The following is a 12393-nucleotide window of genomic DNA, read 5'->3' on the forward strand; positions in this document are numbered from 1 at the left end:
AGATTTATGAACAAAGATCCTCTTAAGAATCACTGGAAGCTATTTCTCACGGACAAAAGAGAAGGAACAAAAGGCAGAATATAAACAATAGGAAATCCCCATCAGCAGATCAAATGGGTTACAAGGAGTAGTATCACTCCAGCCTCACCTGACTTCTGTCTTTGTCCACCTTCTTAAAACACTTATTCAACGACAGATTATGCCTCACAGAGTTTTTCCATCCAGTGGGGGCATTTGCAAAATAAGGAAAATGTTCCAAAATCCAGTTGTATATATCCTTTACAGGCAGCCGTTTGGTTGGAGAATCCTCAATGGCCATAAATATGAGGCAGCTAAAGGAGTAGGGCGGTTTGCAGTTGGGGTTTTGCTTGGCATCGTAGGGCATGTCAGCGTGAGCAGGCGACGGAGGGGTGTCGTCATCAAGGTCTTGTACTGGGCTAACACTTCTTAAGACCGAGTCCCCGAAACTTTTCAGCAAGTTCTTGCTCTCGTGCAACCAGTTCAAGTTGGTGAGCTCTTCATCCTCCATGGGACCTTTTTCCAACCGGAGGGCAGGTAAAGGAAAGTCTAAGTCCTCATCGTCGTGAAGCGTCTTTGCTAAGTCTCTATCCCGGTAACACTGGCTCAATCCACTGGAAACACTAATTCCCGAGCTTTCTGGCTTCTTACTGGGAGGCATAACTGGACCCATTTAGACGGAGACTCCTGGTAATAAATCCAAATTTTTAAAAAGAGCGTTAGCTGGTAAAGGTATAGACAGCATCACAACATTCTGGTAGCTTTTCCCCAGTCTACAATTTGGCCTTTTATGAATTCTACTTTTTTTAAAAAACAAGAAGACAGACACACATAACATAAACACACATCCAGGCTTGTTAAGCAGGAAGATTCAGAAGCTAGAGCAGAAATGAGATTTCAATCGCTGGCATACAAATGAAGATGCTTCATTTTTGCCTTCTTGCAAAGCTCTAAAGTGGAGAGAAAGGTACTCATATATTCTAGGGGTCCTTCCTAAGGCTGCAGTCCTACATTACACTTACCTGAGGAGTAAGCGCTATTGGAATCAGTGGGACTTACTTCTGAGCAAGCATGCCTAGGCTTGGAGGACTGCAAATATCGCTGGTCATGTCACTCCTACTGCTTGTAATAAGCACAAAAAATTGAGAGCTTAAGACCAGTTGCTTCAGATTAAGTTCAGCTGTTTCACTTCCAGTACGAACACTGCCACATTATAATTATAGCCTCTCTGGCTCAGTGCGCAAGCAGGCAAAACTCCATGTTTACACACACACACACACACTTACAGCCAAGTGTTCATTCTCTGCAGCTACCAACTTTTTGCCTCCAAAACAGCAGGGCAGAAGGATTCTGCAGCATGGGTTAAGAATCAAGCTCCAGGGATCAAAGGGAGGGGGAGAAGGAGACACAAAAGGAGATTCCACCCCAGTGAAACAAATTTAAATGAAACAAGAGTGAGCGATGGATATGATAAGCATGACTTAGAAGAAAGCATGAAGAATGACATCATACACCAATCAGTAGAGTTGCTATACTGAGCCCAGAGAATAATAATAAGCAAAAATAGACAAGGCTTTAGTGCATTTTAATTATCTCAAACCAGGGTATTAAACAAAACAAGCTGCAACACATATACAAAGAAGCTTGAATTAATGTAACACAAAAACATCCACACTCAATCTTCATAGTTCTTTCTTTCCCAAAAGCCAACTTCCAAGTACACCTATAAGCATCAAGTCTGACTTCTGCGCTCAAGATTAAGCATCCACCTTACAATCCAAAGCATATCAACCCAGAAGTAAGTCCTAATGAACTCAAGGGGGCTTACTCCCAGGTAAGTGGGGTTAGGACTGTAGATCTCTAGGCCATCTTTCTACCATCAGCACCAATATGATCCACAACAGGCTAGACTTCGACCAAAGGCCTAAGGCCAACCATTTGATTATTTAAGAAAGGAGTTGGTACCTGTTCTGTTCTTTATTCATTTAAGAGCACAAAAACTTTCGCATGGTTGCAAAAGTTGTATGATGAAGCACATTGAAAGTCCGCCTACTCTAGCACCAACTGCAAATGTTCTCATGAAATACATCATGCTACGTACACTGCATAATAGTTTTTAACAGGAAGTGTGGTATACAATTTTTATACAGGTCAGCAAACATATACTCTAAGAGGAAGGCTTTCTGCTTTAAAAGAAAAAGCATCTGAGAAGTGAAACTTGGCTCTTTAAAAAAAGAGTCAAACAAGTGTTTAGCAGAACCTCTAATTTAAAAACACTGCATTACACTTTTCAGAGAAAAGTCCACCCAACACAATACTTTTCGATTGTGTTTTGATGCTGTCAAAGAGATGGTTTAAAACAAGGGAATGTTATAATTACATAAGAGGTAATTAGAGATGGGGAGGGCACAGAAAGATTACCATGCAATAAAGAATGGATAAAATTGGACAATGACATAGGTGAAAATTAAAAATCTTAGGGGGACAAGTTATTTAATATCAAACCCTGTAAAGCCAAGCTCAGCAAATGAAAACAAAAATGTAACTTATTAGGTTTTTTAAAAGTAGTTTAAAAATGCAAAAAGTTGGAAATTACATACCCCAGTTCCCCTCCCAATGTGGTGGAAAAGATTTTTATGCCCCGGAAATCACTTCCATATTCCTGTTGCTCTAGTAATATTTAAACTTTTCATTTGTACTTACCATTTAATGGTAAGTTATTTCAGAAAATGTTTCCCTTTAAATGAATCTAAGCACTCAAGTATCAAGGGGGTGGGAGAGGGATGCATAGAAAAAGAAGCCCTAAATGATACCACACTTTGTGTGGGTCCCTAAAACATCATTTATACCCTCCTCCCCATTCACTACTTCCAGTTGGGAGTAGTGTAGCCAAATGAGTTCAGTACAAACAGAACGCATGTCCCATGAGCAAGCTTTTAAATAGGAAAATTATATCATGGCTGACAACATAATTTAATTGCACTGTTGCTATGACGACATGCTGCTCTCTTTCAGTTTAATTTGCTTACTTGCCCGCGTTCTCCCAAAGGGCCATATCATACCACCAATTTTCACACAAAAACTAGTGACATATCTTTAAGAGACGGGTACAGGGGCTCCAAATCCTGCAGCTCTCAAGCATCAAGCTTAATTGCACAGTGGCGTGCAAGACCGACCAAAGTTAGTTAAAGCTGCAGTCCTCAAATCACTTATCTTTAGTATAGCAGACACAGCAGAGGGAACTTCACTATATCTGCCACTTTAAAGCATGTGATATTGGGGCAGCAACCCAAAGCAATGCATTACTAGGAGTGAATGCAACTGAACTCAATTTAGGATCACATTGTAAACGCCTTGGAGGTTCCACTAATAATAGTTTGTTAAAACAATGAATATGCTACTGGGAAACGTCACATATGAACAAAACAAACCTGAAGCTGCAGTAGGCCATACACATTTCAACAGCAACAACCTTGCTTTAGTCAGCTTGTTCTACATGTTTTAACTCCGCTGTAAACATTCGAAACATGTCGCCGTTTTGCAAACGCTGCAAAGGACGTGCAGGGTTTTGTTTTTAATATAAAGGAGGACAACCATTTCCAGGAGGGATTCAAAACTTCTTTTTTTCCCTTCACCTTGAAATCCAGGAGCCTCGCGTCACAATTCCATACGGAGGACATGGAAAAGTTCCCAGTACCGTGCGAGGACAGACAATCACGTAGCCTCTAAGTTACGTTAGAGGGCAGAAATCCTAGCCCTGGATTTAAGTGTGTGTGGAGGGGGACTCAGAAACACATTAAAAAAAAGATGTTTCCCAACCCCAGCCAATCTTTCCAGCGTCAGACTCCAGCTCTCAGCCTCTTCCCTCCTGCACTTCATACTTCACACGGATCAGAGGAGGTGCTGCAGTTAAGCAAACATTTTTTAATCTGCTGCCAGTTAAGTAGCTCCATCAGATATGTCCACAGCTGCAGTGCTTAGGGGCAAGTCTAAAAGCAAACTTCATTGTTGTAGAAGAAAGGCACAATATCTCTCGCATTCTCGGTTGTAAAACTGACATGGCAGAATCAGACAAGAAGCGGGGAGTGCGGGAATCAAGCCAGATCACTATTAATGCTTCTCGGGACTGGTATATACATTACAGGCCAGGCTCAAACAGATGTGTATCTTTTAAAAACATACAACGGGGGCGTCATTTTGAAGGGACTAAAAGGACAACCAGCCAGGGACAGTTTTTCTCGCTGCACTTTGCTACACTCCCTACTGTACTTGTCAAAAACATTTGAAGGGGAGAAGGAGCTCGCGGATTGGCCGGGATTCGAATCAATCAATGGCGTTGCTAGGAGACTGCAAAACTGCTCCTATAAAGTGCCATTTGCAGCAAACATACCTTCAATGCTGTTCAGATGTCATAAACCTTGTACTGCCCCCCATTACACCATAATAAATGCAAAAAAAAATTCCTCAAAACAAACTTACGAACTAACTTCAGGAACTAAATGGACATATATATATATATATATATATGAAAGATTAGAAGAAGAATATGAAGACTGGCTTCCTCCACTGGAGAATAACGAGAGGATTTTAAAACAAGATAAATAAAGAACAACACTCCCCACCCCCGCCTTAAAAAAGAGTTTGGTAATAAATGCACTACAGAGGGATAAACCACTCTCAAGCCAATGGGCAAAAATAGCACACAAATGCTTTTAAAGGTTGGAGCATTCCTCGACTGGGCACAATTTCCCCCCTCCCTTCCTAACTTTCCATACAATGCCAACTCTATTCGCCAACAGTCTTCGGAAATCAGGCAGCTCCAGCAGCAACATTACATATTCGGGTCGTGGCTGCAACTCTCAGCTCGATCCGCTTCCTGCTTTCCTTCACCCAACACACACGGGAGTTTCGGGGTGGAGGGGGAGTCGAAATTAAGACGACCAGCACGTTGCTTTTTCAGACATCCCGAACTAACTGGCTGCCTTCTTGTGGGGCTGACCCACCTTATCATGCGTGCGTGTCTCTCCCTTCTCCCCACCCCCCCAACCCACTCCGGCTTCTTCTTCTTGCCGATTTCATTGCAGAGAATCTTACGCAATCTTCCCAACAAGGGAACCATGAATTTTCAAAAAAAATCCACACACAGAGCAAGACACAAAAAACAAGCAGCAGCAGCAAGCACGCACAAATATATATATATATTTTATAAAATAATAAAAAATATAGATAAATCCCCAAACTTACCTGGGGCTTGGAAGAGCTCTAGATTTTTACTGCTGCCTTTTCCATGGTCATTATGCAAACTTTTCATCCGACTGAGCGAGGCATCGCTTCCTCCCCCAGCCTGGAGCCAACAATGTGGCCGAAGGGAGCGAGTGGGGGAGAGAGAGAGAGAAGGGGAGCCAGGAGCCGTGGGGAGGGGGGAGCATGGGACCCTGCTGCAATTCCCCCCCTCTTCGCTTCGCCCTCCTACCTACCTACCCACCCCCCGACCTACCTCTCCCCCCTCCCTGCCTGCCTTTCTGTCTGCCCGCCTGTCTACACTACTCCCGGTTGGAGTAGCGGTTTGGGTCAGAGCGAGCCGAAGAACGCCAAATTGTTTCCACTGCAAACAACAAAAAAAGGCAACACATGACCACGGGTGGGAGGGAGCGGGGAGAGAGAGAGAGAGAGACAGAGAGAGAAACGTGGGCAGGGCCAGCCGAGACTAGCCGCCACAGCGGGAAGGAGGAGAGGGCTGGGCTAGGACCGGGGGAAGAGGAAGAGAGAGGAAGGTCCCTCGCCTTTAGTGCGCCGCGAGCGCAATTGCGCGGCAGGAGAAACGCGAGGAAAGGAAGCGCCGCGGCGCGCCGAGCTCGGGGGCGCACGCAGCCCTCGGCGGAGGTCGCCAAAGCAAAGGGCGCTCCATGCCCTGCTCCTCCTCCTCCTCCTCCTCGCCTGCCCCGACTGAGGCCTGTGATCCCCTCACAGGAAATTCTCAGGCTGCTTCTGCCTGCCGCCGCCGCCTCTTTTGGCCTGCTTCCCCCGGCTCTCCTCTCCACCACTTGGAGAGTCCGAAACGTTGCACGAACCCACCTCCTTCGCTTCTTCCGACTGGCTTTTCCGTCTCCCCTCCACCCTGCTTCCCACCAGCCTACGTGGTATGTGGATGAGCTTGAAAGTCACTTCAGGGAAAGGAGAGAGCGAGAGAGCGCGCGCCTGGGTGTGTGGTTTGTGTGTATGCGCGCGCGCGCACACACACACGCGAGCTTCACCCCTCTCGAACAGCAAACCGGTCAATAGTTTTGTATTTCGAAACCCTTCAGCAAAAAGACAGCAGGCAGCAAGTTTCAAAGTCGGCTTCAACTTGGTGAGAAGACCACAAGGAAGAGAGTGTGTTTGTGTCTCTCTTGGGTCACATTAAGAGGAGGGGTGCTGGAGCAGCCCAAAGGCCTATCTACTTTAGTCCCACAGCAGCCAGCCAGAGGATACCCTTACGGAAACCTGCAACAGCCCTCTCCGACTCACAAGTGTAGAGGCGTCTTGACTGGTAGCCAACAAAACCTTCACAAGTTTGAGGCTGCAATCCTATGCATGCTGATCTGAGAGAAAGCCCCACTGAAAACTGGGAGATTGGCTTCTGAGTAAACTTGTGGAGATTGCACTGTCATTGTGCAGAAGCCTTCATGGGATAGTGTCTTCATCAGATGTATGAAGGGTTCTCAGATGGCAGATTTTATGTATTTATAAGCAAATGAGAGAGCTGTAAACAGAAGGGGGGAAAGGCCTGAAATCCAAGAGATACTGTCTGTAAGCTTTCTGTTGCCAACTCACTGTAAACAGTTAATCTTTAAGTGTTTCAGGCTGCGATCCTATAACCACTTTCCCAGAAGTAAGCTCCATTGGATGTACTTCCAAGTAGACGTGGATAGGCTCGCAGTGTCTTTTATTTATATATTGTCTCCTCATACTCTCACTTTAAAAGACCAGCTAAAGAATGCAGCAGAAACAGTTGTGATTCTTGAAGGCTATTTCACTCCTCAACCCAAGGATTAATTTCTATCCTCGAAAAAAATGCATTTTATGGATTATAAAAGTACCTGTTTGCCACAATGTAAATGAATCAGGAAAGCTGAAACTCCCCAAAATGACCATACACCATGGAGGAGAACGAAGGACACACCACAGTGCTGAAATTTTAGCAAAATACTCCATCCTGGGCATGTTTATGCCCAATGAAGTTCTCACCGAGTTCAGTGAGCCTTGCTCCCAATACCAGATACAGTCATACCTCATGTTACGTTTGCTTCATGATACATTTTTTCAGGTTGCGACCCGGAAGTACCGGAAAGGGTTACTTCCAGGTTTCGCCGCTTGTGCAGACATGCAAAATGATGTCACGTGCATGCACAGAAGCGGCAAATCACGACCCGCGCATGTGCAGATGCGGGTTGCGTTGTTTTCATGTTGCAAACGGGCCTCTGGAATGGATTCCGTTCGCAACCAGAGGTACCACTGTACTGTATATCTGTGTATGTATTGAAGGTTAGAACATCTGACGCGGCAAGCACAACTAATTAAGCAGAGATGGCCCAAGATATATCAGCATCGGAAGCAGAAAATTTAAGCAATGCCCACCATGGTAGGAAAAACAACAGACAAAACAAGTATGACCTTGCAACGAAATGTTCCAGTGTGGGATGCTTCTCTTAAGGATTCTAACCACTCCATTCCACCCCATGCCTGCTCTGCCGGGTCCCGTCCTCCCCGCCCAGCACTCAGCTTTCTGTACCTACAGAGCATGTTGTCCTCATGACACCAGTTGGAGGTTTCTCCCTTTAGGTTTCTCCCTTTTTTCAGTTTTGGAAGGTGGGGTGGACACCAGTGATCATTCCCAGTTACATTAACATCTTGGATTTCTCCACTGATGATACAGCTGTCTTCTGTCCCTGGGTACGTACAGTGGTACCTCGGGTTAAGTACTTAATTCGTTCCGGAGGTCTGTTCTTAACCTGAAACTGTTCTTAACCTGAAACACCATTTTAGCTAATGGGGCCTCCTGCTGCCGCCGCACCGCCGGAGCATGATTTCTGTTCTCACAGTGAAGCAAAGTTCTTAACCTGAGGTAATATTTCTGGGTTAGCAGAGTCTGTAACCTGAAGAGCATGTAACCTGAAGCATATGTAACCCGAGGTTCCACTGTACAATGAAATAGCTCTTTTCCCCTTTTTTAAGGACAGAGAAATAACTCTTACTTTGTTCCGGCCACTCCATTCTACTCTCCCTTCCCACTCAGTTATCAGGTTCCTCACTCCCCATGCCCTTCTCCCTGTCTTCTGTGCCACAGAGTTACTGTCAGGCTGTTTACTGGGGTCCCTCTCCCAGACTTTTTCCCCTTAACTTGTGCATACTTGGGGTTACTTACCCCCAAGTTCTGCCACTAGTCTCTCGTGCATTGCTGCTGTGGGTTTAGTTACATAAGCACAGGAAGCCTCAAATTGGTATTAGTGTACAGGCTGACAATTTGCTGCCCTTTAATAAGTATCCTGAAATTGGTCACGGGTCACCTGGCAAGGTGCCTTACTGTGGAGTGAGCCAAGCCCCTGCCTGAGGATGTGGTCTGTTTAACAAGTGTGTGGCATGCTCCATGGGGCTACAGCTATTTGTCAGTTTCAGCCCTGGCCTTGTTGACATGGATAGAAAGGATTACAAGTTGTGTAGGCACTTCTTATCCCTTTTCCCCTCCCACAGTATTCCGTGCCTGCTCAATTATGACTTGTGCAATATCTTAAAGTGTTGCAATTCTACAACAATTGGGTTCCGCAACAAGCTGTAGGGTCAGTCTATGAGCATCAATACGCTATGAGCATTTCACTAGCCCAGATTTCCCCCAACTTGCGCTACAAAACCAATGTTTCAATTATGAGTCCTAAATTTCAAGGCCTCTTTCAGTGCTGCAGGACTTGTCTTTTTGTTTAACTGCATTTTTAGTCTTTCATTTGAATTGCTGCGTTTTTAGGATTTAGTTGTAATTTTTAACTGGTTTTAATGTAAATTGCTTTGAGCTTCCCTTGTAAGAAAAGTGACATGATGATGATGTCGTGCCCGTGGCATTCAGTCCTGAATTTGGGTGGGATCTACCAAGTGTCTCTGGTCTAAGGCCATAAGAAACCAAGGTCCAGGCCTTTTATTCGCATATAGGCATCTTAGGGTGTTTTAGAGCACAGTTTTGTTTTTTTCAGGATGCATTTCACAATTGTTCACATCAGCACTGCTTCATTAGTATCAGATTCATTTCTGTTTGTGTACACACCAGGGCATGTTGACCAAACAGGGGCATCTTTACCTTATGCAAAGGTGTTCCACGCTTGGGATAGAGACAAATTAGGAACAGCTTAAGGACTGAGGTCCATAAGAAGCTGGTTTGAGAATAAACACATTGAAAAAGTAGCATTGCATAGCAAAGTACAGGATATATATGCATTTCGGATAACCTTGTGTAAACATGGATTAAACCCGGAGCTGTTAATGCAATGAGTGCACAGCAAATGGGAGTGTGAGCACAGCCTTCGTTGAATCTTATGGAAAGAGTTTGTTCAGTATGGGCAGGATCTAGCCATTGATAAAGCACTTTTGTCTGTAATGTAATTTAATCCCATACATAATTTACTTGGAGTAAATTCAAATAGAACATAGTGGGACTAGCTTTTGAGCAAAATGCCTAAAATCAGGCTGCAATCCTAACTAGCCTGTTTACCTGGGAGTATGCCCCATTTAATTCAGTGGGACTTCTGAGTACTCATGGTTGAGATTGTAAGTTCCTATATATTTTAATGAGAGGTATGCGACGGGGTAAGCTCCTGTTGCTCGGTCCCAGCTCCTGCCAACTTAGCAGTTTGAAAGCACGCCAAAAAGTGCAAGTAGATAAATAGGTACTGCTCCGGCGGGAAGGTAAACGGCGTTTCCGTGTGCTGCTCTGGTTCGCCAGAAGCGGCTTAGTCATGCTGGCCATTTGACCCAGAAAAACAAACACCGGCTCCCTCGGCCTGTAAAGCAAGAAAGAGCGCCGCAACCCCAGAGTTGTCTGCGACTGGACGTAACTATCAAGGGTCCCTATACCTTTACCTTTTTATGTTTATGTTTTGCAATGTGCCCATATATTTAATGCCAGAAAAATCAAACACCACTAATGAAAACTATTGCATGTCCTCACACGCTACGTGCTACTCTGTACATGCTTTTGCTCAGATGGGTATAAATCTCCATGAACATACAGCAGTACAAACCAAAGTAAAATAGAGCACATATCTTCCTTGCATTCCTACCTGTCGCATACATACATGCAGAACTGAAATTTCACGTTGAAGGATGTTTTATCAGAAAACGGTATTGTAGCCCCTCCCCTGCAGTTGCTAAAAACAATTCTAAAACCTCATTAACCACTCACATGTTCATAATAAATCTCAATAACTGAGACAAAACCCTTTTGCCTTTTGAATATCTTCTAATTAAAGATCTGGACAACAGATCCTGATTTTAGTAGGCCACAGAGAAAAATAAAATACCCTTTGCTAATGGAGTAATAGCACCATTCTGATAGGCAGGAGCCTAAGAACGACATAGCTTTATTATTGTATCCCTGTATCTTATAACTCCAGAACAGTGGCTGAAACTTTGTCCTGGATAATGTACAGCAGATTCCCACACTGCCCAAGGCAGCCCCCTGCGATTCTGCCAATCTTACTTCCTACTAGCAACAGGAATTAATAAATAAAACAATGGTCCTCAAAAAGCAAAATACCATTGTTCTTTTATCCTTGCTTGCCCTACAAGCATGCCTGTTTATCTAAAGCTGGACCTTGAATTATTAAGTCAAATACTCCTTATCTCATGGCCATTTTGTTGTTTTTAAGACTGCAACCCAAGTTACCAAATGCTAACCCCACCCACAGAAATGTATACACTCAAAAGAGCTCCGAGAGCCCTTTCAGAGAGAGATAAGTAGGTAAATCAACAGAAGAGGAGACGTTGTCCCTCTATTTGCCACTGATGTCAAAAGTCAAGTGTCTCAAAAAACATGTAGGTCAGTTTAATGACCACTGTTTTCAGTGGCAATAAACAGCGGCTCTTCTGGGGCCTGAAGGGCGGAGGAGGGGCGGGCAGGGAATACATACACACACTTTTAAATACATAGCTAGGAGAGGGGAAACTGGAATGGTCTTATTTATCCAAGAACCAGTTCTGTGCCATTTGATCTTAAAGGGAAAACAGCCATTTGATTCTAAGGAGATCCATGGAGAGTTCTATAACCTAAATTAGAACACAAGATTCCTGTGAGTTATGAAGGATGACGCTTAAAATCAGTCTGACCAACTTTGTAGTTGTTATAGTGCAATGCTATGCATGTTTATTTAGTAGGCTAGCCTGCCCAGGTCATTGTGTATAGGACTACAATCTTAATTGTTGCATGTGGTGATTAAATTACTACTTAGAATCACACCCAGGTTTGATTGGATGAGGCAATTACATTCCAGGTTTCCTGCCCCCGATGCCAGCCCTTTCCCTAGTTCTCAAATATCAGGCAGTCTACATGCACACACACACATATATACAGTACAAACGCTTTCTAAAAAACACATGCTCTTCACTCAGGGACATGTCTAATCTACCCTAAGAGTGCTTTCACACAACGACACTCGTGTCAGTTGTTGTAAATGCAGGACATAATACCAAGGATAATTTGATCGTAAAGCCTGCATTGGCTAACATACACAGTGTGGTGTAGTGGTTAAGAGCGGTGGACTCGTAATCTGGTGAACCGGGTTTGATTCCCTGCTCCTCCACATGCAGCTGCTGGGTGACCTTGGGCTAGTCAAACTTAAATAATAATAATAATAATAATAATAATTTATTATTTATACCCCACCCATCTGGCTGGGTTTCCCCAGCCACTCTTCTTTGAAGTCTCAGCCTCACTCACCTCACAGAGTGTTTGTTGTGGGGGAGGAAGGGAAAGGAGATTGTGAGCCGCTTTGAGACTCCTTAGGGTAGTGATAAAGCGGGATATCAAATCCAAAATCCAATCCAAACCAAACAATTGCATTACAGAAAGTACATCAGTACTCACACCCTCCCTTCCTTACTCCCAATTTCCCGAAATGGGTCAGTGGGTGGAAAGCAGGAATCAGAAAATACAGTGGTACCTCGCAAGATGAATGACTCGGAAGACGAAAAACTCGCAAGACAAAAGAGTTTTTCGTTTTCTGAGTTGCTTCACAAGACGGATTTCCCTATGGGCTTGCTTCGCAAGACGAAACGTCTTGCGACTTTTTTTTAAAACCGCCAATGCATTCCTGCCCTGGGCAGGAAGAAAGGGGGTGCAGTGCAGAGTGCAAG

The 12393-nt window shown here is 44.3% G+C and overlaps 2 protein-coding genes across 10 annotated transcripts in view; one reads left to right on the forward strand and one right to left on the reverse strand.

The window, feature by feature from the left end:
* Positions 1-12393, reverse strand: part of FOXN3 (forkhead box N3) — a 197172-nt gene that overhangs the window by 145605 nt on the left and 39174 nt on the right. For 3 of the 9 annotated variants that reach the window (XM_083437674.1, XM_083437672.1, XM_083437666.1), the window contains exons 1-2: positions 5263-6084; positions 149-705 (exon numbers count right to left, since the gene is read on the reverse strand). In XM_083437674.1, coding sequence (XP_083293800.1) covers positions 149-691 — 543 coding nt within the window. In that variant the 5' untranslated portion in view covers positions 692-705; positions 5263-6084. The other 6 variants (XM_083437669.1, XM_083437667.1, XM_083437668.1 and 3 more) reach the window with 5 other exon arrangements.
* LOC310677396 (lysosomal enzyme trafficking factor-like) overlaps positions 1-12393 on the forward strand; it is a 74516-nt gene that overhangs the window by 37552 nt on the left and 24571 nt on the right. The gene's annotated exons all lie outside the window — the stretch shown is intronic.

This window comes from Podarcis tiliguerta, assembly GCF_965153285.1.
Source record: "Podarcis tiliguerta genome assembly, chromosome: 1".
NCBI classification, from domain to species: Eukaryota; Metazoa; Chordata; class Lepidosauria; order Squamata; family Lacertidae; genus Podarcis; species Podarcis tiliguerta.